Source organism: Neoarius graeffei, chromosome 9, assembly GCF_027579695.1.
Source record: "Neoarius graeffei isolate fNeoGra1 chromosome 9, fNeoGra1.pri, whole genome shotgun sequence".
NCBI lineage: Eukaryota > Metazoa > Chordata > Actinopteri > Siluriformes > Ariidae > Neoarius > Neoarius graeffei.
Window position 1 is genome coordinate 32558475 of NC_083577.1, and position 25920 is coordinate 32584394.

Sequence of the window (25920 nt, forward strand, 5' to 3'; positions counted from 1 at the left end):
ATGTAATCACAACAAAAACCTAAAAAACACTGCAACTTTCATCACAATTTTTTGGCAAACCACCCCGCAACATCAGACATTTTAGCCCACAACAATCACAAAAAAGGCCCACGAAATCCTGGGGGGACTGATTTATATAGTGAACAGGACTCTATTGGGGAGCCCTTTCTTGTGGGAGGGGGTGTGATGGTCTGCTGGCCTGTCTGCATTTGTATTCTGTGTTTCAGTAGGTGTGGCTCCAGCCCATCGTCAGAACCAAAGACACCTGGGCCTAGTGTCTCCATGCCTTTAAATCTGGCTTCTCCCTCATCCCAGTGGAGCTTTCTTTTCTCCATCACTACTTTATTTCATTATGTCTATATTGGTGTCTTGTTAGGATTACTTGTTTTGGCCTTAATATTGTGTCTGTTTTTTGTCATGGTTCTTGACATGACAATGTGAAAACATTTTCTTGTTGGCTCTGGTCATGACAATACATACACACACTTCCTATCAACATTCTTGAAGGCCAATACTAGCTTACATGTGGCAGTCCAGTTAGCTTCCAGATAGCATTAGCAAAGGCTGACACCAGCTTACCTGTGACTTGGTGCTGTTAGCATGGCAGTCCAGTTACCTTCTATCTGGTGTCGTGTTAATGCAGTCAATTTACTTTTAAAATCAACAGCACAATCTGGCAGCCAAAATTCTCTCAGTCTTTCTGTTTTTAATGAAGCAAACCTCATGGCCATGTTTGTAAACAAACGGTCAGTCACTGTTAGCAAGGTTTTATATCTCTGACATGTCTCTTTTTGTGTGTGTAGTTTTGGTAGCCTTTAAGTGTTCAGCATATCTTTTTAGTTTCAGTTTATTTATTTAGTACTTAAACCTAGCACTGGATTAACCTCATCTTCTCTTTTCCAGCCAACAAGGAAATGATTCTGCACATGCGGAGCAGAAAAGCTGTCATGGGATCTTCACATGAGCTCTGTGTTGTCTTGACAATGTGCAATATTATAACAATATTGCATGTTCATTCTCCATTGGGGAGAGTGGTATAATACATGAAGGATAAGCAATATAATACTGCATGCCATCAATATTCCCACTAGAAGGGAATAGAATATGTATTTTTATTACATGGAAAAAGTGCCCTGTATTTATAATGGAGGATATTGCACTTGGTAATAGATAAATAACAAATATAAATATTGTGCAAGATGTGGATAAATTGACAGTGAACATTCAGGGAAAGGACATTGAGATCGTTAGGAGCTATAAGTATCTGGGTTTATCTGAACAATAAACTGGACTGGACTGATCTCTCACACACAGCCTGTACAAGAGAGGCCAGAGCAGATTCCACCTGCTGAGGAGGCTCGGGGCCTTTGGAGTACAGGGTCCACTTCTGAACTTTTTTTATGACTGTGGTGGCATCAGCCATAGTCTATGGAGTTGTCTGTGGGGGAAGCAGTATCACAACAGCGGGGGGGACTTAACAAGCTGATTAGGAAGGCAGGATCTGTCTTGGGATGTGTAGTGGGGGAGAGGAGGCTGTTGGCCAAGTTGTCATCCTTAATGGCAAACACCTCCCATCCACTGCAGGAGTCAGTAGCAGCACTGGGCAGCTCCTTCAGTGACCAGCTCTTCCATCTGCGGTGTGTTAAGGAGAAATATAGCAGCTCCTTCCTTCCTACTGCTGGGAGACTGTACAACTGGCACCTCACCAAGCACAGCGCTAGACACTCACCGCTCGAAACTAACGGTGTCCCGATGTCCCGGGGACCATAAAAAATGTCATCGGGACACAAAATTATCATATCTGGGACAATCCCGGGACAATGGAAAAAAATAGATCTAGAAAAAAAGTTCTACATTAATATTATTTACAAAGCCGTAACACATACGTAGACATTCACCTAATTTGTCAATTTTAATTTTAAAACGTTAACAGCGAAAAATACATAGTAGCTACACTTTCGGTGCACCTGCATCCGTAGGCTACAGAGCAGCGCATTCTGTTCTAGAATCTTCGGCCGGAGTCCGCATTATATGGACTCGGAATGGAATTGCTACCGCACACGCTGCGCCGACTCTTGCCAGAACAAAAATGCTGAAGTGGTTGAAGCGGACCGACCGCGGGGAAGAAACTGAAAGCCCAGACATAACGTCTCCGGGACCTTCAGGATCCAAAGTGTCCTCGCCTGGTCTGCAGGCAACGCGAGCAACTGAATGAACTTAATGAACACTGTTCGACACGTTATAAAATACAACAGGAATGATGTGGATGATATTGACGGAAGATACCGTTCAACAGAATAAGTGAGTTTTCTTGGTGTCTTTCTAGTTCAGAAAGTTTAGTCAGTCAGCAGCACAACTAGGCTCGGACCTGCCACTATGCTGATGTTGCTAACATTTGCACCCGGCAGCGAAAGTTCATAAAATGGATAACGGAAAGTTCATAGAAATGGATAACGGTAATGGATAACGGAAAGTTCATAAAAATGGATAACGGAAAGTTCATAGAAATGGATAACGGAAAGTTCAAAAAAATGGGTAATGGAAAGTTCATAAAAATGGATAACGGTAATGGTGAAAATGATAAGTTGGCCTTATAAGTGCCAACAGATATTCAAGGTATAAGTAGATGAAATGAACATAAAAGGGGTCTTATTTTCAACTAAAGTGTACTGTAGATGTAGGGAGTTGAAACATTTTCTGAATGAGCTAGTTGGCCCCTTTAAATAAACGGGTATCTATTCAAACAGTGAGATCGCCAAAGTTTAATAAACTGAAAATGCAATAACTGTAATTTTGAAGTAGATGATGTATTGGACATGTGTCGCTTGTGTCTTTGTGACTTATTGTAAAAATGATATAAAGGGTTCAAAATTGCATAGTTACAAATATAATAGTAACTTCATATGATAATATTAACCACTGGTTATTTCAGAGAGGAAAAAATGGGGACACTATTGCTTCCATTCAGGACAATACAACACAGAATTCGGGACCACTGGGGGACACAAAGAAAAAAAGTTAATTTCGAGCCCTGTAGACACTCCTCACAATCATGAACAATACTGTCCAGATCACTTCTACATCCATAGAGACCCTGCTGAATGTATACGGTGTTCACTGAACAGTGAACTGCTAGCTACACACTGATAAAATGGCTCCTGTGCAATATATCTACTTACTTGTGCAGTACTACCTGTGCAATACTTACACATGCAATACCATCTGCATAATACACTTATGTTAACTGTATATTTGAAAACCTGTTAATTTATGCTAATTTGTAAATTTTATCTTCAATTTGTAGTTTATTTCTTATATACTTAGTACTTTTTGCACTACTTCCTCACTGTCTTTTCTATATTTTGCTGCTTTTTTTTTTTTGCTGCTGTAACAATGTAAATTTCCCCTTGTGGGATAATAAAAGGTTATCTTATCTTTTTGATTGTGGTGTGTGTGATTTCAGAGCAGAGTTCAGTGTGGTGATAGATTTGGGATACAAACTGTTTTTGAATCTTGTGGTGCATGCTTTGATTATTCTGTAATGCTTGCCTGAGGGCAGACATTTGAACAGCTAATGGGTGGGGTGGGATGAGTCCTTTAAGATGCAGTGTTTTCTGTAGGCAGTGGGACGTGTATATGTCCTCAAGAGCAGGCAGCTGCTTGTTGATTTTTTTTTCTGCAGTCTTTATGACTCTTCGTAGTGCCGCCTTATCTGCTGCAGAGCTGTTACCATACCATATCAAGATGCTGTTTGTGAGGACAGGCTCAATGGTACAGCGGTAGAAGGACATCAGCAGCTGTTGTAACAGGTTGATTTTCCTTAGTGTTCTCAGGAAATATAGTTTTTGTTGTGACTTTTTTTTTTTAAATGAGGCAGTGTGTTGTATGTCCACATCAGGTCCTCTGATGTCTGTACCCAGGAACCTGAAACTGGAAACTCTCTCCACTTTTCCATTTATGTTCCGTAGCAGATGAACATCCTGATGTCTTCTGAACTTAACGATCAGCTCTTTAGTCTTTTTGGTATTCAGAGCTAAGTTGGGCTCAGCACACCAGTCTGTCAGCCTCTGAACTGCCTCTTTGTAGGCAGACTCATCTCCTTCAGGGATCAGTCCCACCACTGTTGTCATCTGCAAACTTTAAGATGGTGTTTGTACTGTGCAATGGTATGCAGTCATGTGTGTACAGAAAGTACAGGAGCGGTGAGGGCCCATCCTGATGGATTGTGGCTGGTTACTTAAGTCCAGTATCCGCAGGCAGATGTTATGATTGAGGCCTAGGTCAGACATCTTGTGGAACAGCCTGTGACTGTGTTAAATGCAGAGCTGTAATCCACAAACAACAATCATGCATATGCTCCTTGTTGTTCCAGGTGGTGCAGTACAGTGTGGAGGGCAATGGAGATGGCGTCATCCGTTGAGCTGTTGGTTCTGTATGCAAACTGATGAGGGTCCAGAGTAGGTGGGAGAGTGTCCTTGATGTATTTGAGTACCAGTCTCTCCATTCACTTCATAAGTATAGGTGTCAGAGCTACTAGTCTGTAGTCATTGAGGCAGGTTATTATGGACTGTTTGTTTGGGAACTGGCACTATGGTGGATGTCTTCAGACAGGTGGGGACAGTATACTGTGATAGGGAAAGGCTGAAGATATTTATAAATACCTCAGTTAATTCCACAGCACAGTCTCTGAGGACCCATCCTGGGATACCATCCGGGCCAGCTGCTTTCTACATGTTTGTTGTTTGTGTGTGTGATATCTGCAGACTGTATAATGAGGCAGCTCATGTCTGTAGCTGGAGCAATGGTCATGAGAGTTTTTGTGCTGCCCCACTCATGACGACTGAAGAAGTGGTTGAGTTGCTCTGACAGTGAGGCGCTGCTGCTGGTGGTTATGTTGGTGTTTTGTGTTGTGATGCGACGTATACCTTGCCATGCCTGACAGGGATGCAAGTTATCAAAGTGGCCTTCAATCCTCCTTCTGTAGGTTGCTTTGGCATCTCTGGTGCCTCTTCTTAGTTCTGACCTGGCAGCACTGTACTGCTGTGTGTCCCCCAGTCTTGAAAGCCCTGTTGCAGGCCTTTAGCAGTAGTCAGACGTCTTTTGTGATCCATAGCTTGTCATTAGGAAAGACATGGATTTGTTTTGTAGTAGTTAGTGTCCATGCAGCTTTTTATGTAAAGCAGGACCATAGAAGTGTAAGTGTCAATGTCATCATCTTCAAATATGGTCCAGGCAGTGCAACTGAAGCAGTCCTGAAGTGGTTCAGAAGCTCCACTCGGCCATGCTTGTATAACTTTAGTTGTTGATTTAATTGTGTTGATAATGAGTCTATGCGCTGGAGTTAGGAACAGGGAGATGTGGTCAGACTGGCCCAGGTGTGGAAGAGGAGATGCCTTAAACCCATGCTTAATGTTGCTATAAACATGGCCTAGATTGTTTTTTCCTCTTGTGGGGCACTGCACATGCTGATGGAATTTTGGTAAGATAGTCTTTAGGTTTGCATGGTTAAAATCACCTGCTATTATAAACACTCCGTTCGGCTGCACACTCTGTTATTTGTTAATCACATCTAACAAATAGCCTAATGCAGCTGCAGTGTTGGCATCAGGAGGTATGTATGCAGCAGTGATTATGATTACTGTGAATTCCTTCGGTAGATAGAAGGGACAACACTTAACTTTTAAATACTCCAGGTCTGGAGAGCAGTGAGAGTCAGTAATCTTAACATTTGTGCACCAGTTGTTATTTGTGCAAACACAAAGTCTGCCTCCTCTGCTCTTACCGGAGTCTAGCCTCCTATCGGGTCAGTTTGTAGCATGGCCTGCTCGCTTGATAGCCTCCTCTGGAATCATCGGATTCAACCATGTCTCTGTGATGATCATAACACCGTAGTCCTTGATGTTTTTCGGTGTGGATATGGAGAGCTCCAGCTCCTCGATTTTGTTGGGATGTGATCTTGCATTTGAGACGAAGAGACTTGGCAGCAGGAGTTTGTGCGGGGCTCTTGGTAGCCTAGCACGCATGCCGGCTTGACAGCCTCACTTTTGTTTCTGCTCTCTGCGCTGTCTTCGTTGCTTCCCAGCTGGGACGGTAAGCCACGGTGACCCTGGCAGTCTGATGAGTTCTTTTGGGATGCCTTGTTTAATGTGTTTGGTGAAGTATTCTATGTCAAAAACAGTTGTTTTGCAGCAAACCAATGTTTAACAGCTTGCTTTGAGTATATCTTTATCATAAGCATACGTGATGCACAGAAATAAATAAACAAAATACTAACAAAAAATAGCTGTTTTGCGGAGTGCTGAACCGCTACATGTGCATGCACCGCCATCTTGCACAAGAAACCCTGTTGGCTTGTGCTAGACCTGTTGGCCAAACAAGTGGAACTTCAGAGTGCATTCAAGTGGAGCTTCACTGGAGTGCATTCATGATTATTTCAACTGTTCTCCACAGTGCCAAGTTGGCGACATTTTTCCCTCATATATACAATGTTGTAGGTGCAGCAGTTTGTCGAATTTATGACACTAAATTTGGTAATCACTTGCCTAGTAATGGAGTTAAATTTGATTAAAACGTGATGTTATCAATGTGATATTTCATTTAATACATGCACTTCTATAACTAGATTTCAGTATCATAATGTTATGCATATATTCATTTCATAATTAACTCAATGTACTTGCAATGTACAAGAAAAAGAACTGAGTACATGCAGCATATTCAACACCAGTTTCTGCCCATTGATTTGGAAGAGTCTCTCAGAGGTGGATGCACATTCTATGTATTCGGCTGTGAGCGAGATCTTAAGACATTCTTTGCTGTGAAAGAGTGATCCAGGTCCATCGTAACTTAAGGGCGAACTAAAGTACTACTTTGGTTCGACGGTGTTTGGGAAAACCATGTTATCTTGAAGAGTCTTAAGAGGCAGTTTAAAACGCTTCTAACATGAAGAAGCTTTTGGGAAACCCACCCCTGATTCACTGTTACAGAGCACTGAAGTGGGAGGCTCTTTAAAGGAGATTCTTCACCAAACACACGTAGGAATGGCAGTAATTTATCAGTAAATGTATGTGTGAAAGTGTATAAGTGTCTATTAGTGAGAGGGTCGGAGAATGATAGCTTTCCTCTGTCCCAGTCGAGCTTCACTCTGATCCTCTGGAGTTTCTGTGCTACTGAGAGGACAGTGACTGGATGTGGTGTAGAACATGCTCTGTATTCACCATTATGATACCCCACATACCAGATTCCACTTCTGGAGAATATATCCCCCTTCCTCTGAACAGATGCTGTCATCACACCCACAATCCAGTATGTACCATCTCCAACTTCAACATTCCAGCAGTGTGTCCCTGAGTTAAAGCCCTCAGAGCCCAGGATACACCAATATTTATCAAATCTCTCTGGATTATCAGGAAGTTTCTGTTTCTCATCAACATCTCTCACACTGGACAGATCAGCAGATACAATGAGTTGAGGATGAACAGTGTTGGGATCCAGAGTTACAGGTGCTGAAAAAACACACACATTTTTACATTTCATTTTGATGGCACTAATCTAAATCATTATACTAGAATGGAACTAGCTAACATTTGCCGAAAACAAAGATGGGCAGATCGATACCAAAATATCAATATTTTGATCCTGATGGTTCAGTTTTGAGAATCGATCCTTATATTAAAACAAATAACAGGTACTGCTTTAAGGTGCTTATTTAATTAATTTTGTTTTATCTCTTCTTTTTTTTTTTAATTTGTTGGTTAGGATAGGAACTACTTTTCCTTCCGCCTTCTCGCTCTGCTCTCAACAACGGCAGTAGTCAAGCAACAGTAAAGCACAAACCACACAGAGAAACAGATTCTGCTAGTTTGACAGCAGTCATACAATGGCAGAGAGGAACCGCAGCATCGGTTGGAGCTATTTCACCGTGTTGAACAACACTGAAGCATAATGTGACACATTTAAAAAAAAACAAAAACTGACAGGTATTGTTGTAATACCACAAGTCTATTGAAACACTTAAACAATGCCACACAAAAAAGCACAATGAGGTACAGCAGAAATGAGGAGAGGCTAACAAAGTGCAGGAAAACAGTAACCAGAGAAGTGGTGAAGCATCAAGGAAGTGCACAGGCTGAAAGCAGTCACAGCAGCACAGTCAGTATTCCACTGGGCAGAAACGCAAGAATGGCAGAGCAGAAACAGAATCCAGAGTAAAAAAAAAAAAAATGTGAGGGAGTAAATCCAAGAACAACCAGCAAGCAGTAAGCCAGAAACAGAGTCAGAGTCAACAAATCTGAAACCGGTAGGCAAAACTCGTAATCCAATAGTAAAATAATAAAAAAAAAAAAAAACAGGGAAGTAGCAGAGAAAATGTGATGGCGCTATTTCTGCATTATGTTGTTCTCTACACTGTGTTTTATATGGAGAGCAAAATGCATAGCATATGTGACTGCACAGTGCAGAGAGAGCAGGGAAACATGGAGTGGAACACAAATGCACGGGTCAGGACTTGGAAGTTCCAGGCTGGATTGTGACAGTACCCCCTTACAGATGCTTCCAGGCATCCCAAATAGAGCTTCCGGATTCTTACGGTGGAAGTCCCTGATGAGTGAAGGGTCGAGGATGAAGTGCGCTGTCAGCACCAACACCTCTTCTTTGGGCCGTAACCCTTCCAGTCGACTAGATACTGTAACCCCCAACCTTGTTGATGGACCTTTAGTAGCTTTTTGACCATGTAGGCCTTGCCTCCATCAATGATCCTGGGGGGAAGGGGTCTTGGAAGAGGGGGGAAAGGGACTGAAGACTAGGGGTCTAAGCTGAGAGACATGAAAGGAGGGGTGGACACGATGCATGGACTTGGGTAACAACAATCTGATAGTTGTGGAGTTAATGACTTTAGAAATAGGAACAGGACCAGCAAACTTGGGGACCACCTTATGGGAGGAAACTTTAAGAAGGAGCTTGGCCATGGATAATATGGCCCTCTGTCTGGGATGGTAAACAGGGGCTGATGTGCAGTGTCAGTCAGCTTTCCTCTTGCATGAACAGCTGGAGTAAGTGATGTCTGGCATGTGCCCATACCCTGTGACAGCATCAGATAAAGGCATCTGATGGAACAGATGCTTCCTGCTCAGGAAAAAGAGTTGGCTGGTAACTGAGGCAACACTGGAAAAGGGTCAGACCCTGGCTCCAGGAGGAAATCACAAGACGTCAAGCACCATAGGGTGACTTCTATTTTCTGATTAGTATACTCCATCTGCCCATTAGTCTGTGGGTGGTAACCAGAGGAAAGGCTAGGAGTGGCCCCAGTATAGTTTACAGAAAACTCTCCAGAAGTGTGCTGAGAGCCTCTGTCAGATACAATGTCCACAGGCAAACCATGAACCCTGAATGCATGGTAGATTAACAGTTCTGCTGTTTCTTTAGCTGAAGACAGCTTAGGGAGGGGGACAAAGTGAGTTGCTTTGGAAAAACAATTGATGATCGTCAGGATGCAGGTGTTACCCTTGGAGTGAGATTGATGGCAAACTCCACCGCAATGTGGAACCAGGGATGGTGAGGCACAGGTAAGGGTCTTAGCAGTCCCGCTGCATTGGTTGCTCATCTTCTTTCTAGAACAGATATCACAGGCCGCCACAAAGGTCCTGACATCCTGCTGCATAGTAAGCCGCCAAAAACACTGCCTGAGGGTGGAGAGAGGCCGAGCCACCCCAGGGTGAAAGGCTAGAAAAAGAGCTGTGTCCCCACTAACACACCTGGGAGTGCACATAAAAAGACACAGACAGTTGGGTGGGCTGTTGTGTGGTCCTGGATCACTGGACAGAGAATTCTGGACAGTAGATTCTATGTTGAGCTGGGCAGTGGTCACTAGACAGTGAACAGGGAGAATGGGTTCAGTGGTGCCTTAAGAGTCTGGAGAAAACTGCCTGGGGAGAGAGTGTCTCGCTTAGCATTCTTAGAGTCTGGTCTAAAAGAGTGCACAAAGTTAAAGCATGAGGGGAACAATGACCACCTGGCTTGGCATGAGTTAAGATTTAGCAGACTTAATGTACTCAATATTCTTCTGATCTTCTCATGATCTGATGAGCAGAGACTCAGTCCCTTCCAACCAATGTCTCCACTCCTCCAGGGCCAGCTTGATTGTAAGCAGTTCTTGGTCTCCTATACCATAGTTGCACTTGGTAGGCATCAGGTGATGAGAAAAGAATGCGCAGCTGTGCACCTTATTGTCCTTGGCTGATCTCTGAGACAGGACGCCCCCCATGCCCATGTCCAAGGCATCCACTTCGAGGACAAACTGGGTGGCTGGGTCAGGGATCATGAGAATGGGTGCTATGGTGAACCTGTTCTTTAAGGAGGTAAAGGCACTCTTGGTATGATTAGTCCAAGAAAACGGGCACTTTTGAAGGATGTGAGCTTGGTCAGAGGACCGGCAATGTAGGTATAGTTTCTGACAAACCTCTGATAGAAATTAGCAAACCCCAAGAAACATTGTAATTCCTTATGGGAGGAGGGAATGGGCCACTCATAAACTGCTTTGACCTTGTGTTCCATTTGTATCATTCCTGGGGATATTGCAAAGCCCAGAAAAGAAACAGTGCACTTGTGGAACTCACACTTTTTTTTTTTTTTTTGCCTTGGCAAACAGTTGATTCTCCAGGAGCCATTGCAGGATTTGCCTGATGTGGAATCAATGAGTTTCAAGCGAGGCAGAAAATATGAGAATAGCGTTTAGATATACGAAAGCAAACTGGTTAATGAAATCTCATAGGACCTCATTGATCAGAGCTTGGAAGACAGAAGGGGGGGGGGGGGGAATGAGTAAGCCCAAATAGAAGAACTAAATATTCATAATGACCAGCTGGAGTATTAAATGTGGCCTTCCACTCGTTGGTTAACCAATTGAAAAGAAAGCAGGAAACAGGTTATTTCTTAACATGCAGAATATTGCAGTCCCATGTTTATCTTATTTCAATGATCACATATAACCATGTGTTTTATTGTAATCATGGTATTACTGCAGGCTACAGATTTAACACCCAGGTAAACTATTGCCATAATCAGTGTATAGCCAATTGGACTAGTGGACTATTAGACTATTGCTATTGGACGACTGGACACATTTTCAAAAATAAAAACAAATAGTTTATAGCCTACATTGCTCACGATTTCTTAAAACACAGATTATTTTAAAGGCACAGGTTGCTAATATCTTTAGGAAAAAAGGCTATCTATAGTGACAATAACTCTTGTCAGTGCTCATCTGAGCACAGATGTATTACTTTTATCTAATGGTCGATTACCCAAATTTTCAGTTGATGTGAAGAGATGTGTTGAACATTTTTGAACCTATTTATGCAGGGATGAGAATGAAAAATATTTTAAAAGTCTGTAAAAACCGGGGCGAGGCACGGGGGGGGGGGGGGGGGGGTGGGGGTGTCATGGGTCTAATTATTTTTGCCTATTTTTTTTTTAACCCCAAAACCATTAATTTTATCAGCAAAAAGTTGCAATGTATTTGGAAATAAATTCCCCTTCTTGGTGGACTACCAGGTGAAAATGATTAATATGGTACAAGAGACTTGTTTTTAATCAATTCACATTTGATGATTTCAAAAAATCAATGCACCTTTTAATATAAACGAGCTCTACAGTATTATATTTCTGCATTTTTGTGATTCATCTTTGAATACTCTAATCCTTTAAAATGAAGTGCAAACCAGAAAAAAGTTCTATCATAATTCTCTGAAGCTTTCTTCTGATGTTATCATGGTAGCAGGAGGTCTTGCATATTAAGCAGGCAACATTCAACATCACTTATCACTTCCCTTTCAACTGTTGTGTGTACTAACTAGGTTTTATCTGGACAGGATGTTGTGTAATGTAATACAGATACCATACGGTCAATCTGGAGATGGTGATTTTGAATTAAAGAACAGGCATGTACAATGGGCATTACAAATTGGAAATTTTTTTAAATCAAAAACTAAGTTCATCTCGGCCTAAAAAATGTGGGCAGATGCTCCCGCGCGGCACATCCCAGCAAGTAAGTGGCAGAATCACGACACCTGAGAACAATTAACCTGTGTTTGTGTGTCTTCCCAGTGACCGCGCCCTATTTAAGGAGGGAGAGTGAGAGCAGAGGAGCTGATCTCCGGACTAGACGCTGGCTGTGTGTGTGTCTGTGTCTAGCCAATAACATTGTTCACTGAAAAGTGTGGCAATAAAGCCGTTTTGCAAACCTGATCTCTGTCCTGCTGTCCTCAGTGCTCCACCCACACGTAGGGAGTTTTACAGTGGTGCCAAAACCCGGGACGTGGAGCACCAAATCAGCAGCCCCATGGAATCCTCCCCGTTCGCTGATCTGGTCCACGCCCTCGCCACGGCTCAGCAAAGCCAGCACCAGGCACTCGTCACGCTCCGAAAGGAGCAGGAGCAGCGCTTCGAAGCCCTGGTGCTGGCCCAGCAGGAAGACCGCGAGGCGTTCCAGCATCTCCTCGCGTCGGCGGGGTCCACCAGTGCTCCGGCCGCGGGCCCGTCTCCCCTCATAGTCACCAAGATGGGCCCGCAGGACGACCCCGAGGCGTTCATCACGTTGTTCGAACAGGTCGCCGAAGCCTCGGGGTGGCCGATGGAGCAGCGCGCGGCGCGCCTCCTCCCCCTGCTCACGGGAGAGGCACAGCTGGCCGCGCTACAGCTCCCCGCCGACCGCCGGCTGGCCTACGCGGACCTCCGCCGGGCCATCCTCCAGCGCGTGGGGCGCACCGCAGAGCAACCGCGCCAGTGCTTCCGCGCGCTGCGACTGGAGGAAGTTGGCCGGCTGTTCGCGTTCGGCCAGCAGCTCCGGGACGCCTGCTGGCGGTGGCTGAAGGCCAACAATCGCGACGCCGAGGGAATCGTCGACCAGGTGGTACTGGAACAGTTCGTCGCCCGCTTACCAGACGGAACCGCGGAGTGGGTCCAGTGCCACCGCCCAGCGTCGCTGGATCAGGCAGTCGAGCTGGCGGCTGTCCCGGCGGCAGGACAGCAGATGGCATCGTCTCTTCTCTCCTCTTCTCTCTCTCTCTCTCCCTCCTCCTGTGTCCCGTCCTCGCCCCATTCCCCCACCGCGGAGGCGGGGGCCGGCTCCACCCCAGCTGGCCCACTGCACCCGCGGTGCCCTCCCGTTTTTCCCTTCTGTGTCTGTCTCTCCCCCACCTCAGGTGAGTGAGCCCCAGATCACCGGTGCAGAGGGAAAGCCCGGGCCGGTTTGCTGGCGCTGCGGGGAGCCGGGCCACCTTCATCAGCAGTGCACAGCAATGGAAGTGGGCGCGGTGGTTCGGATCCCCGACGCGCCAGAGGCCGCCCTCGATCGGGCCGGAGCGTATCGCATACCGGTGAGTATCCAAGGGGCTACATATCAGGCGTTGGTGGATTCTGGTTGTAATCAGACCTCAATTCGCCAAAGCCTGGTTCAAAACGAGGCATTGGGGGGAGCACAAGGGGTGAAGGTGTTATGTGTGCACGGGGATGTTCACAGCTACCCTTTGGTGTCGGTCCACATTATTTTCAGAGGGGAAAAATTTATAGTGAAGGCGGCGGTTAATCCTCGCCTTACCCACTCGTTAATTTTGGGGACTGATTGGCCGGGATTTCGGGGTTTAATGACACGCCTAGTAGAGAGTGGGTCCTGCCATTTGACAGGGGGAGGTCCCGGTGTCGCTTTGGCGGGAGCAGCTGTCACAGAGCCGTCTACGTCATCTCCGCGTCAGAGTGAGGAGCCGCTGGCTCCTCCTCTCTCTATTGGGGAATCCCTCGCGGATTTCCCATTAGAGCAGTCGCGAGACGAGACTCTGCGGCATGCGTTTGACCAAGTGAGAGTAATCGATGGTCAAACGCTCCCGCCGAACGCCACCCCGTCCTTCCCCTACTTCGCGATTATGAAGGATAGATTATACCGAGTGACGCAGGACACTCAAACTAAAGAGCGAGTCACGCAGCTTTTAATTCCTAAAAGCCACCGGGAATTGGTATTCCAGGCGGCTCACTTTAATCCCATGGCTGGACACTTGGGGCAGGATAAAACACTAGCCCGAATAATGGCCCGATTCTATTGGCCGGGGATTCGCGGCGATGTCCGTAGGTGGTGTACGGCATGCCGCGAATGCCAGTTAGTAAACCCAGCGGCCATTCCAAAAGCGCCTTTGCGCCCTCTACCATTAATCGAGACCCCGTTTGAGAGAATTGGGATGGATCTCATCAGGCCATTAGATCGGTCAGCACGAGGGTACCGCTTTATATTAGTTCTGGTGGACTATGCAACGCGATACCCGGAAGCCGTGCCTCTGCGCAATATCTCAGCACGCAGTATTGCAGAGGCACTCTTCCGCGTCATCTCCCGAGTTGGAATCCCGAAAGAGATTCTGACTGATCAAGGCACTACGTTTATGTCACGAACACTGCGCGAACTGTATGGGTTATTGGGGATTAAGCCGATCCGCACCAGTGTGTATCACCCACAAACGGACGGTTTGGTAGAACGATTCAACCGCACCCTCAAAAATATTATTAAAAAATTCGTAAGTGAGGACGCACGTAATTGGGATAAGTGGCTCGAACCCTTGCTGTTCTCAGTGCGAGAGGTCCCCCAAGCCTCCACGGGGTTCTCCCCGTTCGAATTATTATATGGGCGTAAGCCGCGCGGCATCCTGGACGTGCTGCGGGAAAATTGGGAGGAGGGACCTTCACAAAGTAAGAATGAAATTCAGTACGTTATGGACCTGCGCGCAAAACTCCACACGCTCACCCACCTAACCCAGGAGAATTTGCGGCAGGCCCAGGAACGGCAAGCCCGCCTGTACAACAAGGGTACGCGCCTTAGAGAGTTCACTCCGGGAGATAAGGTACTCGTACTGTTGCCCACGTCGAGCTCCAAATTGATCGCCAAGTGGCAAGGACCCTTTGAGGTCACACGGCGAGTCGGGGATGTCGACTATGAGGTGAGGCGAACGGACAGGGGTGGGGCGCTACAGATTTACCACCTCAATCTGCTTAAACTCTGGAACGAGGAGGTCCCCGTGGCGTTGGTGTCGGTAGTTCTGGAGAAGGCAGAGCTGGGGCCGGAGGTTCAAAAAGGAACATTGGCATCACGTACCTCTCCGGTCCCCTGTGGAGACCACCTCTCCCCGACCCAACTCACGGAGGTCGCCCAGTTGCAGACCGAGTTTTCGGATGTGTTCTCGCCCCTGCCCAGTCGCACTAACCTCATAGAGCACCACATAGAGACACCCCCGGGGGTGGTACTGCATAGCCGCCCTTACAGGCTACCCGAACACAAAAAAATGGTGGTTCGGGAAGAACTTCATGCCATGCTCGAAATGGGCATCGTCGAGGAGTCCCACAGTGACTGGAGCAGCCCGGTGGTCTTGGTACCCAAGGCCGACGGGTCGGTCCGGTTCTGTGTGGACTATAGAAAAGTCAACGCGGTGTCTAAATTCGACGTGTACCCAATGCCTCGTATTGATGAGCTGCTCGATCGACTCGGCACTGCTCGATTTTATTCGACACTGGATTTGACGAAGGGATATTGGCAGATCCCCTTGACTCCACTATCCCGAGAAAAAACGGCCTTTTCCACACCGTTTGGTTTACACCAATTCGTCACCCTTCCGTTTGGGCTGTTTGGGGCGCCCGCGACGTTTCAGCGGCTGATGGACAGAGTCCTCCGCCCTCACGCCACGTATGCGGCAGCATATTTAGATGACATCATCATCTATAGCAATGACTGGCAGCGGCACCTCGAACATCTGAGGGCCGTCCTTAGGTCGCTGAGGCGAGCGGGGCTCACAGCCAACCCAAAGAAGTGTGCGATTGGGCAGGTGGAAGTACGGTACCTGGGCTTCCACTTGGGCAATGGGCAGGTGCGTCCCCAAATTAATAAGACGGCAGCAATTGCGGCCTGCCCGAGGCCCAAGACCAAAAAGGGGGTGAGACAGTTCCTGGGGCTGGCTGGCTGTTATCGTAGGTTTATACCTAATTATTCGGACGTCACCAGCCCGCTGACTGATCTCACTAAAAAGGGGGCACCAGATCCGGTCCAGTGGACGGAGCAGTGCCAGCGGGCTTTCTCAGAGGTAAAGGCTGCACTGTGTGGGGGGCCACTTCTACACTCCCCTGACTTTTCTCTCCCCTTTGTGTTGCAGACCGATGCGTCGGACAGAGGGCTGGGGGCGGTTTTGTCCCAGGAGGTGGAGGGGGAGGACCGCCCTGTCCTGTATATCAGCAGGAAGCTGTCAGTGCGTGAGGGGCGCTACAGCACCATCGAGAAAGAGTGTCTGGCCATCAAGTGGGCGGTTCTCGCCCTCCGGTACTACCTACTGGGGTGCCCTTTCACCCTCTGTTCGGACCACGCGCCCCTCCAGTGGCTCCACCACATGAAAGATGCCAACGCGCGGATCACCCGTTGGTATCTGGCGCTCCAACCCTTTAATTTCAAGGTGGTCCACAGGCCGGGGGCGCAGATGGTCGTGGCGGACTTCCTCTCCCGTCAAGGGGGGGGGGGGGGGGGGGAGTCGGCTGCAGGCCGGACGGCCGCCTGGCCTGAGTCGGGCGGTGGGGGTATGTGGCAGCGGGGGCGTGGTCAAGCACCGGTCTGTGACAGGAGGGCGGAGTCAGGGAAGGTAAGTGGCAGAATCACGACACCTGAGAACAATTAACCTGTGTTTGTGTGTGTCTTCCCAGTGACCGCACCCTATTTAAGGAGGGAGGGTGAGAGCAGAGGAGCTGATCTCCGGACTAGACGCTGGCTGTGTGTGTGTCTGTGTCTAGCCAATAACATTGTTCACTGAAAAGTGTGGCAATAAAGCCGTTTTGCAAACCTGATCTCTGTCCTGCCGTCCTCAGTGCTCCACTCACACGTAGGGAGTTTTACACGATCATTTTGATCTGAAAATGTCGGAAATCCGCCAATCGGCGGAAAATTCTCATCCCTGTTTATGTGAAGAATAACTCTTGTTTTTTTATCATTGTTATTAAACATGAAAAACAAAATGGGCAAGTCTGATATTTTGTAGTCTTTCATAGATATAGTAGTTACAGAAGTGTATTGCTGCCACAGCAGTAAAAAGGGGGAAAAAAACTATCACATTATAATGTGAAAAGTTTGTTATAACAGTATTTTTTTCACATTATAACAATATATATTCACATTACATAAAACGTTTCACGTTATAACATGATAATTTGGTTTCATGTTATAAAGTGATAGCTTTAAACTCATATTTGAATCTATGGTATGAATGAGGTATGTGGAGAATAACCTTGGTAATATGGGCAATAAACTGGGTAATATGGGTAATAAACTGGGTAATATCGCTCATTTACATGATTTAATCAAGTTCTATTTCATGCTTCGGTTGAATCGTGGTAAAATTAGAAATATATTCACAGGCTCAAACTTCCTGGATCAATAACTCTCAAGCGAAATGATGTTCAAACACAATAGATGCCTTTTTCCTACTGTACCAAGGTAGACAACAAGCTACAACCTAATTTTAATCAAACTGAGTCGTTCTCTGAGCTGGACAAATAACACCGGTCTCTCTAGTGTCTCGCAAAAGTATTCATCCCCCTTGGTGTTTGGCCTGTTTTTTCACATTACAAGCTGGAATTAAAATGGATTTTTTGGGGGATTAGCACCATTTGATTTACACAACATGCCTACCACTTTAAAGGCACTTTTTTTTTAAATTGTGACACAAACAATAATTAAGATGAGGAAAAAAAAAACAGAAATCTGGAGTGTGTATAGGTATTCACCCCCCAAAGTCAATACTTTGTAGAGCCACCTTTTGCTGCAATTATAGTTGCAAGTCTCTTGGGGTATGTCTCTATTAGCTTAGCACATCTAGCCACTGGAATTTTTGCCCATTCCTCAAGGAAAAACTGCTCCAACTCCTTCAAGTTAGATGGGTTGTGTTGGTGTACAGCAATCTTCAAGTTATGCTACAGATTCTCAATTGGATTGAGGTCTGTACTTTGACTAGGCAATTCCAAGACATTTAAATGTTTCCCTTTCAACCACTCCAGTGTACCTTTAGCAGCATGTTTAGGGTCATTGTCCTGCTCAAATGTGAACCTTCGTCCCAGTCTCAAACCTCTGGCTGACTCAAACCAGAATTCCTCCAGAATTGCCCTGTATTTAGTGCCATCCATTTTTCCTTTAGTCCTGACCAGCTTTCCTGTCCTTGCAGATGAGAAACAGCATGCTGCTGCCACCCCAATGCACATCTCTGCTGTGGATCTTTGCAGCTTCTTCAGTGTTATCTTTAGTGTCTTTGTTGCATCTCTGATTAATGCCTTCCTTGCCCAGTCTGTGAGTTTTGGTGGGCGGCCTTCTCTTGTCAGGTTTGTCACCTCACCTCACCTTGTCCCATCCTCATTTTGAGGGTCGGGGACTATGGTAGCTTCCAGCACCAGCTTCCTCCATCCTGTCCTGTCCTTAGCTCTCTGCCTACAGTCTGATATGTCCTGCCTGTCTAGTCCCTGATGTCGTCTCCCCATCTCCTGCATGGCCTCCCTCTGCTTCTGGTGCCACAGATCTTTCCTTGCAGGATGTGAGTTAAGATGTTTTGGGCTCTGGTGACATGTCCAAAATATTGGAGCTTCCATCTTTTTACCATGGTTAGGAGTGTTCTTTCCATCCCCATCTCTTCCAGAACTGAGATGTTGGTGCGATGTTCTGTCCAGCTGACCCTCAGTAGCTTCCTGTAGCACTTCATCTTGAAGGCTTGGATCTTCTGAGTATCCTTAGCGTGAAGTGTCCATGCTTCGCAGCCGTACGTCACTACGGGCCAGACCAGGGCTTTCAGCACCCTCAGCTTGGTGGATGTCCTTAAGGCTCTATCCTTCCAGATGACCTCCAGAGAACTAAGGGCTGCCCACGCTGCTCCTAAGTGTGCACTAACTGCTTCCAGCTGTTTCGTCAATAATGGCACCCAGGTACTTGAAGGTTGACACCTGTTCCAGCAGGACCCCCCGGCAGCAGATCTTCAGTTCTGTAGGTTGTTTCGTTGTTGCCATGACCTTGGTCTTCTTAGTGCTGATCTCCAGACTGTACTCCATGGACACGGTATTTACTAGGTCCAGCAGCTCTTGAAGTCTCTCCGGTGAAGTGGCTAATAGGACAATGTCGTCTGCAAATCTAAGTTGTTTATGGTCCTCCCATTGATGTTAAAAAGAAAAAATATACCCACACACTGTCGCTGGTGCTCTCAGTGATTTTATTGATAGATACACAACGTTTCGACCGTAGTAGGTCTTCGTCAGGTGTTAACAGGAACAAAGGGTGGGAGGGGATATATACCCATGAAAATAGGCATTGCTCTCAATTATCCAATCAAGGAGTAAGTAGTATTCATAAACTTATGAGTGTAAAAAATACATACATACAATACATTTTTATATACAAATTTTACAATACATTGTTCTTATATTAATACTACAAATATTGTACATTGACAATCTTGGCTTACTTATTAGAAAAAAAAACAGTAAAAACAGTATCAAAACCATATCAAAAGCGTATCAAAACCCTCCCCCCAGAATCTGTTCAAGTGCTACAAAACAAAAAACAAAACAAAAAGAAGGATTTTTCAAAAAAAAAAAGTCTCCATATGTAAAAAAGCACAAATGTGATAGTCAGACATAGAGTATGGTACAGACTGAATTAATTCATAAAAAAGGCTTGAGGTCAAACTCTTAAGTCCATATGGTGCCATAGTATTGAGGGCGTATATGTGGAAAGTTTTGCGTTGTAAGAGTAAGCGTTCATAATTATCACCTCTAGGTGGCCGTTCCACTTTTTCAATGCCCACATAGCGCAGAGAACTAATACTATGTCCTGCTTTTCTAAAATGTAGTGCCACAGGGTTTTTTCATCCCCACATCTTATATTACTGCGATGTTCACTAATGCGTGTACGAAGGGCCCTGCAGGTTTTACCAACATATCCAAGGCCACAGGGGCATTTAATTAAATAAACAACAAAAGTGGTGCTGCAGGAAATGGCCCCACGGATCTTCAAATGCTTACCACTATGTGGATGTGTGGATGTCTTACATTTTGTGGTATAGCCACACTGTGCGCAGCCCCCACATTTGTAGTTCCCATCTGGGATGTTGATGGTTCCTGTGTGTCTGCTAGCCGGTATATGGACTCTCACAACCTGGTCTCTAATACTGGGTGGGCGTCTGTAGACCAGCCTAGGTGGTTCGTTAAAAACATTGATGAGTCTTGGATCAGATTTCACTATATGCCAATGTTTCTGTATAATCCGTTTGAACTCAAATCCAAATGGGGAATATTTAGTTACACAGAAGATGGGATTACTCTTTTTTATTTTAGTGTTAGGCTGTAAAGATTCATCCTGAGTAACAGTACTGAATCTATTCACCACAGTCAATCCATTCTTGTTTATAGCCCCTATCCAAGAATCTCTCTTTTTGGCTTGATGTTCATAACTCACGTCAGAGCTACATATTCGTCTAATCCGGTGAAACTGACTTACAGGAAGGCTCTTAATGAGGTGAGTAGGGTGAAAGCTGTCTCCCCGTAATATAGTATTCCTGTCCGTAGGTTTCCTGTATAAATCAGTCTGTAAAATAAGATCTTGTTTGATAATCCTGACATCTAGGAAACTAATTTCTACTGGACTAAATCAGTCCTGTAATGTACAATTTTTCTGAGCCTTAAAGTACCTGTAATGTGCAATTTTTCCAAGCCTCTCAATAAGGCAATATTTCTATACTTTTTCATGGTAGATAATGCAAATAGCCCTCTGTATTTAATCTTTCATTTGTCTAATTTTTATTTCAGTTTTATTTGTTATCTGTATGACATTTTCTTGCTACTGTAACACGTGAATTTCCCCGATGTGGGATGAATAAAGTGAATCTAATCTAATCTAAATTCAAGGGTAAAGTTCAAATGTTCATTGGCAGAATTTAGATACTGATGGAAATGCCTAAGAGTGTCAGTGGTCCCTGTCCAGATTATAAAGATATCGTCAATGTAGCGTTTATATAGAAGAATATTAGAATAAAACATGTTTACTACTGGATTCAGGACAAATTTTTTTTCAAACAGACCCATATAGAGATTTGCATAGTTGGGAGCCATGGTGCTTCCCATCGCCGTTCCCTTTGTTTGTAAATAGAACTCATTCTTAAAAAGAAAAGAATTCGAGGTTAGAACTAATTCAGTCAAGTCAGTAACACATTTATACTGGATTTGCTCATAGATAGCATTTGATTAAGGAAAAAAGCTACTGCGTCTAAACCCCCACTACCGTATGTGGGATGTTTGTATAGAGGCTAGTAACATCAAACGTGGCAAGAAGGCAGTCCTGATTAGGTAGTATAGTAGACTTCAGTTTATTAATGAGATCTATGGAATCTCTTGTGTATGATGGCCAAGCAAGCCCTGTGATGACCTGGCGACTTGTCCAGGGTGTACCCCGCCTTTCGCCCGTAGTCAGCTGGGATAGGCTCCAGCTTGCCTGCGACCCTGTAGAACAGGATAAAGCGGCTAGAGATGATGAGATGAGATGAGATGAGATGAGATGAGATGAGATGAGATGAGATGAGATGAGATGAGACGATGGCCAAGCAATGACACATGGTTTTAAACACTGATCAACAAAAGTGGAAATGTTAGAAGTCAAAGATCCTATACTGCTGATAATGGGCCTACCCACTAAGAGAATAGCAAGTGATTTATCAATAAAGTGTATCTATCAATAAAATCACTGAGAGCAGCAGCAACAGTGTGCGGGTATATTTTTTCTTTTTAATTGACGGACTTTTTTACCCTGCACCTGTACAAAGTTGGATGTGCATGCACTCTCTACTACAATTGACCTCCCATTGATGTCGACACCAATCCATGAGAGTTCGCCTGCAGATTCTCTCATCACTGCTTGAGAATAGAAATTAAAACAGATCGGTGAGACCAGACATCCCTGCCGCACGCCTTTTGTGACTTCGAACCAGTCAGCTAGCTCCTCCTCCACTCTCACTGCTACCTGTTGGCATCTGTACAGCTGGCGTAGTGAGTTGACTATATACTTGGAGGCTCCCATTGTTTCCATTACTCTCCAGAGGGTTTTGTGCCTTACTGAGTCAAAAGCTTTTTTGTAGTCAATAAATGCCAGAAAAAGATTTACATTACTCTCTCATGCTTTCTCTATTAAAATCCTGACATTTGAATATTTGGTCCCTGGTTTCCACTTTCTTCCTGAACCCCATCTGTTCCTCAGCAAATTCTTGATCTGCCACCCTCTCCAGGGTTTTTTCTAGAAAAATTTAGTATGAGGGCGCTCACCATGGCGAGGGAGCGAAGCGGAGGGGGAGATGGTGCCGGTTGTCCCCCCGCCGTGCAAAGCCTTTGAAAAATGCTCCAATGGGACATTCTGAGGCTATCTGAGAGGGAAATTGTAACAAATTGTCTGTCAACATTGAAAAAGAAAGAAGTAAGGCCAAAAAAAATATATATAGTGTGTTTCCGGTAACATGAAATACTAAAATAAGTTCGGTAGGTAGGAAAGTTTTTTTTTTTCTTAATTTTTTTTTTTATTTTGTTCGAAAAAATTAACACAAGTAAACATCTTACAAAATAGTATTTTGGCACAGAATCCTTTATACCACACATCATAATAAAATAAGTGTTTTAAATCTTTAAACGAATAAAAAAAATATCGCGAGAGTTCGAGTTATGATCTACGGAAGCGATATTTCATGATATTTTCATGTAATAACGTGAAAACACCTTATCAAGAAATAACGTGAAAATAACATCCTAGGCTAGGCTACTTCCATTAAAAGCAGACGGCCTAGCCTAGCCTACTGTAGAACTTGGGTCGAGCAAAAACATGGCTGAATCCTGAATGACTCCTATTTGTATAAATAGGGGACTACATAGGCGGCAAAATGTAGTGTTTTTCCCTGCCATGGAAGTGCACTTGTATACTGAAAAGGAAGCAATTTGCATTACAGCCTTGAATGAGGATTCAAAATGGCGGCTCGGCTCAGTTTATGGAGGAGGGCTGATAGAAGTGGCGAAACATTTTACTTTTTATCGTTTCTTTCACAACTTGAATGCATTGAAACAAAAAATTATGACAAACTAACGCTGCTTACACTAAAATATCGAGGGAAATTTGTAATAAAAACTTTACGGTCGGCAATTTCGACGCGGAAATTCTCGATCGGTCGGGTTACCGGAAACACACTTTTTTTTTTTTATTTGGCCTAATCTTCTTCTGCCCCGGACAGTCTTTGGCTTTCTTCCGCTTCGTGCCGCGGGATGACATCTTTAAATTCCCAAGTGTCAACAAAAACAACTCGCGAACTACTTCTGTCAAAAGCTCCCACGCCGGTGGGTGAAAGGTCATTCAGTCTCGAGAAATCTCGCGCTACAAGTCAGCTGACCTTGTATCTAACCCATGTCAAATCTCGCGAGAGCAGCCGCGACAAGTAAACAACTAAACAACATGGTGCCTCAGTCTGGAAAACGCCAATTCGGATTGTTTTTGCACCGTCTGGCGGTGTATCCACCATGATTGAAATATTTTTGGAGCAATTATAACGTATTTGATGATCAGACACATTGTCACGTAGTGTTGCTGGGATGTTTTCATGGAGTCGGTAAGGGGGCGCACGCCGAGAGTAAGAGGGCGCAGCGCCCCTGTTCCCCCGTTTAGACGAAAGCCTGCTCTCCATACTCTTCAGCAGGATGCGCAGTAGAATCTTGCTGGCATGAGTTATCAGGGTGATGGTGCAATACTCTGAACAGTCAGTGGTTCCTGGTTTTTTGGGGATGGTGATGAACACTGACCATACCCAGTCTGTAGGCCATTCTCCAGTCTTTAGGGTCTTGTTACAAAAACAGCACAAGGCTTTTGTTATTGTTGGGTTGTCGGTTTTCAAAAGTTCTGCTGGCAGATCGTCTACACCAGCTGCTTTGTTCTTTGGTAGGCACTTGATGGCATGTTCCACTTTGGATTCTAGGATTTCTGGAAAGGGATTGTCTCCTGCCTCCTCGCTAGGTACCATACTGTATGTCGTGCTTGTCGTCAGCAGCAGAGTGTAGTGTGTTATCTTTGTACAGCTGCTCACAGTACTGTTTCCATCACTGTAGAATGCTATGGAGATCAGTGAGCACCCGGTTGTCCTCGCTCTTGATGTTCCTTTGTTTGGGTTGGAAACCTCTCCTCAGCTTCTTGATGATGCTGTATGACTTCCTGAGAGAGCTGTTACCTCCGAAACCCTGCTCCATCTCAGCACATTGCTCTTCCAGCCACCTTGCTTTGTCTTTCCTTGCCTCCCTTTGAACTTGCTTGTCCACTTCCCTGTAGAGCAGCTCTCCGCTTTCTGTGTTGCGCTGTGTTTTCAGCTCGTGCCTTCTGTCTATTAGGTCAAGTGTCTCTTGTGATATCCATGGGTGGTTTGCTTTCCTAGGTGCTTTTCCCAGCACTTTCTCTGCTACAGCTTTGATGGCCTCAGTAAATGACACTGAGAACTCGTCCGGTGTTCTTTCTTCCTGGAATAGGTTTAGAGCCTCAAATCTGTTGTGGACCTCAATGTTGTAAGTTTCCTGTACTGTTGGTGTCTCTAGTGCTTCTAGATTAAGGTGGGCTCTCTGTTTCCTCCTACCACACTTCTTGATCCTGAGTCTGAGACTTGCCACCACCATGTTGTGGTCTGATCCACAGTCAGGTCCGGGGTATGATTGGCAGTTGGTGACACACTTCCTCCATCTCTTGCCAACGAGGATGTAGTCGATCTGGTTCCTGTACCTGCCCCCTGGGGACAGCCATGCGTAGCGCTGCCTCTCATGATGCTTGAAGGCTATATTGGTGATAAACAGTCCATTGTCTTGGCAGAATTCCACCAACCATTCCCCTCGCTCATTGGGTGATCCTAGGCTGTAGGGTCCACAAACATCTTCAAGCCTATCCACACCTACTTTAGTGTTGAAATCTCCCATCACCATGGCAATGTCCTGGCTTCAGCACTCCAGCAGTAGCTGTTGGATTTGGTCGTAGAAATTTTCCACTTCCTTGTCTGGGGCATCTGCGGTTGGAGCGTACACCTGTATCATGTAGATGTTGAAATAGGATGCCATGATGTGTACTAGCAGAATGCTGTCACTCACAGCTTTGTAGGATAGCATACTTCTGGCCGTTATTTGGGATAGTAGGACCACAACTCCTGCTCTGTGTATTTCTCCCCCTGAATAGATAACTATCTCTCCATCTGTAGTTGTGAAGAATCCAGTTCTGGTCCAATGGGTTTCGGCGACACCAAGAACATTGATGTCACACCTTTCCATTTCTCTTAGTACGTTACTTAGCTTCCCTGCTTGGTGTAAAGTTCGTACATTCCAAGTTGCCATTCTTATGGTCTTTCGCAGGTTGATTCTGCCAGTACTTCCCCTTCCATCAGTGTTGTACCTTCCATTATGGTTGCCATCAGGATCACCATCTGGGTTTGGGTCCGCCACGCCATCCTCGGTCCTCTGGTCCATAGCGACAGCACCTCCCTCTTCTCCAGTAGTTAGTAGGGTGGGATCGGGTCTTCTGGAGGTACCAAGACCCCCATCCATCTCTGTTTGCTCATGCTGTGCTTCCATAGTTCACTTGGGATGTGGCTAGTAACCACGTTCTGTAGCCAGTGGGTTCCCAGTCCTCCTCTGGCCCCCTCACTTGGTTTAGCCCCTCGACCGAGAGGGTTTGCTGGGGTGTGGCTGCTGGTATTCGTGTCAGCTGCTTGGAGCCACAAGTGAGAGTTGGGAGTCTCCCTTCGTGGACGTGCCTTAGGGCCATCCAGTGTCTGGTGTCCAGTGTCTGGGTGCGGTCGCCCTTTGGTAGAGGTCCCCCGTTGCAGC

General features: G+C 45.5%; 1 protein-coding gene across 1 annotated transcript in view; it reads right to left on the reverse strand.

Annotated features, from left to right (window-relative positions):
* Positions 1-4345: 4345 nt before the first annotated feature.
* Positions 4346-25920, reverse strand: part of LOC132892148 (E3 ubiquitin-protein ligase TRIM39-like) — a 29672-nt gene continuing 8097 nt past the window's right edge. The window contains exons 6-7 of the mRNA XM_060930542.1: positions 6943-7505; positions 4346-4441 (exon numbers count right to left, since the gene is read on the reverse strand). Coding sequence (XP_060786525.1) covers positions 4346-4441; positions 6943-7505 — 659 coding nt within the window. The remainder of the gene's footprint in view (positions 4442-6942; positions 7506-25920) is intronic.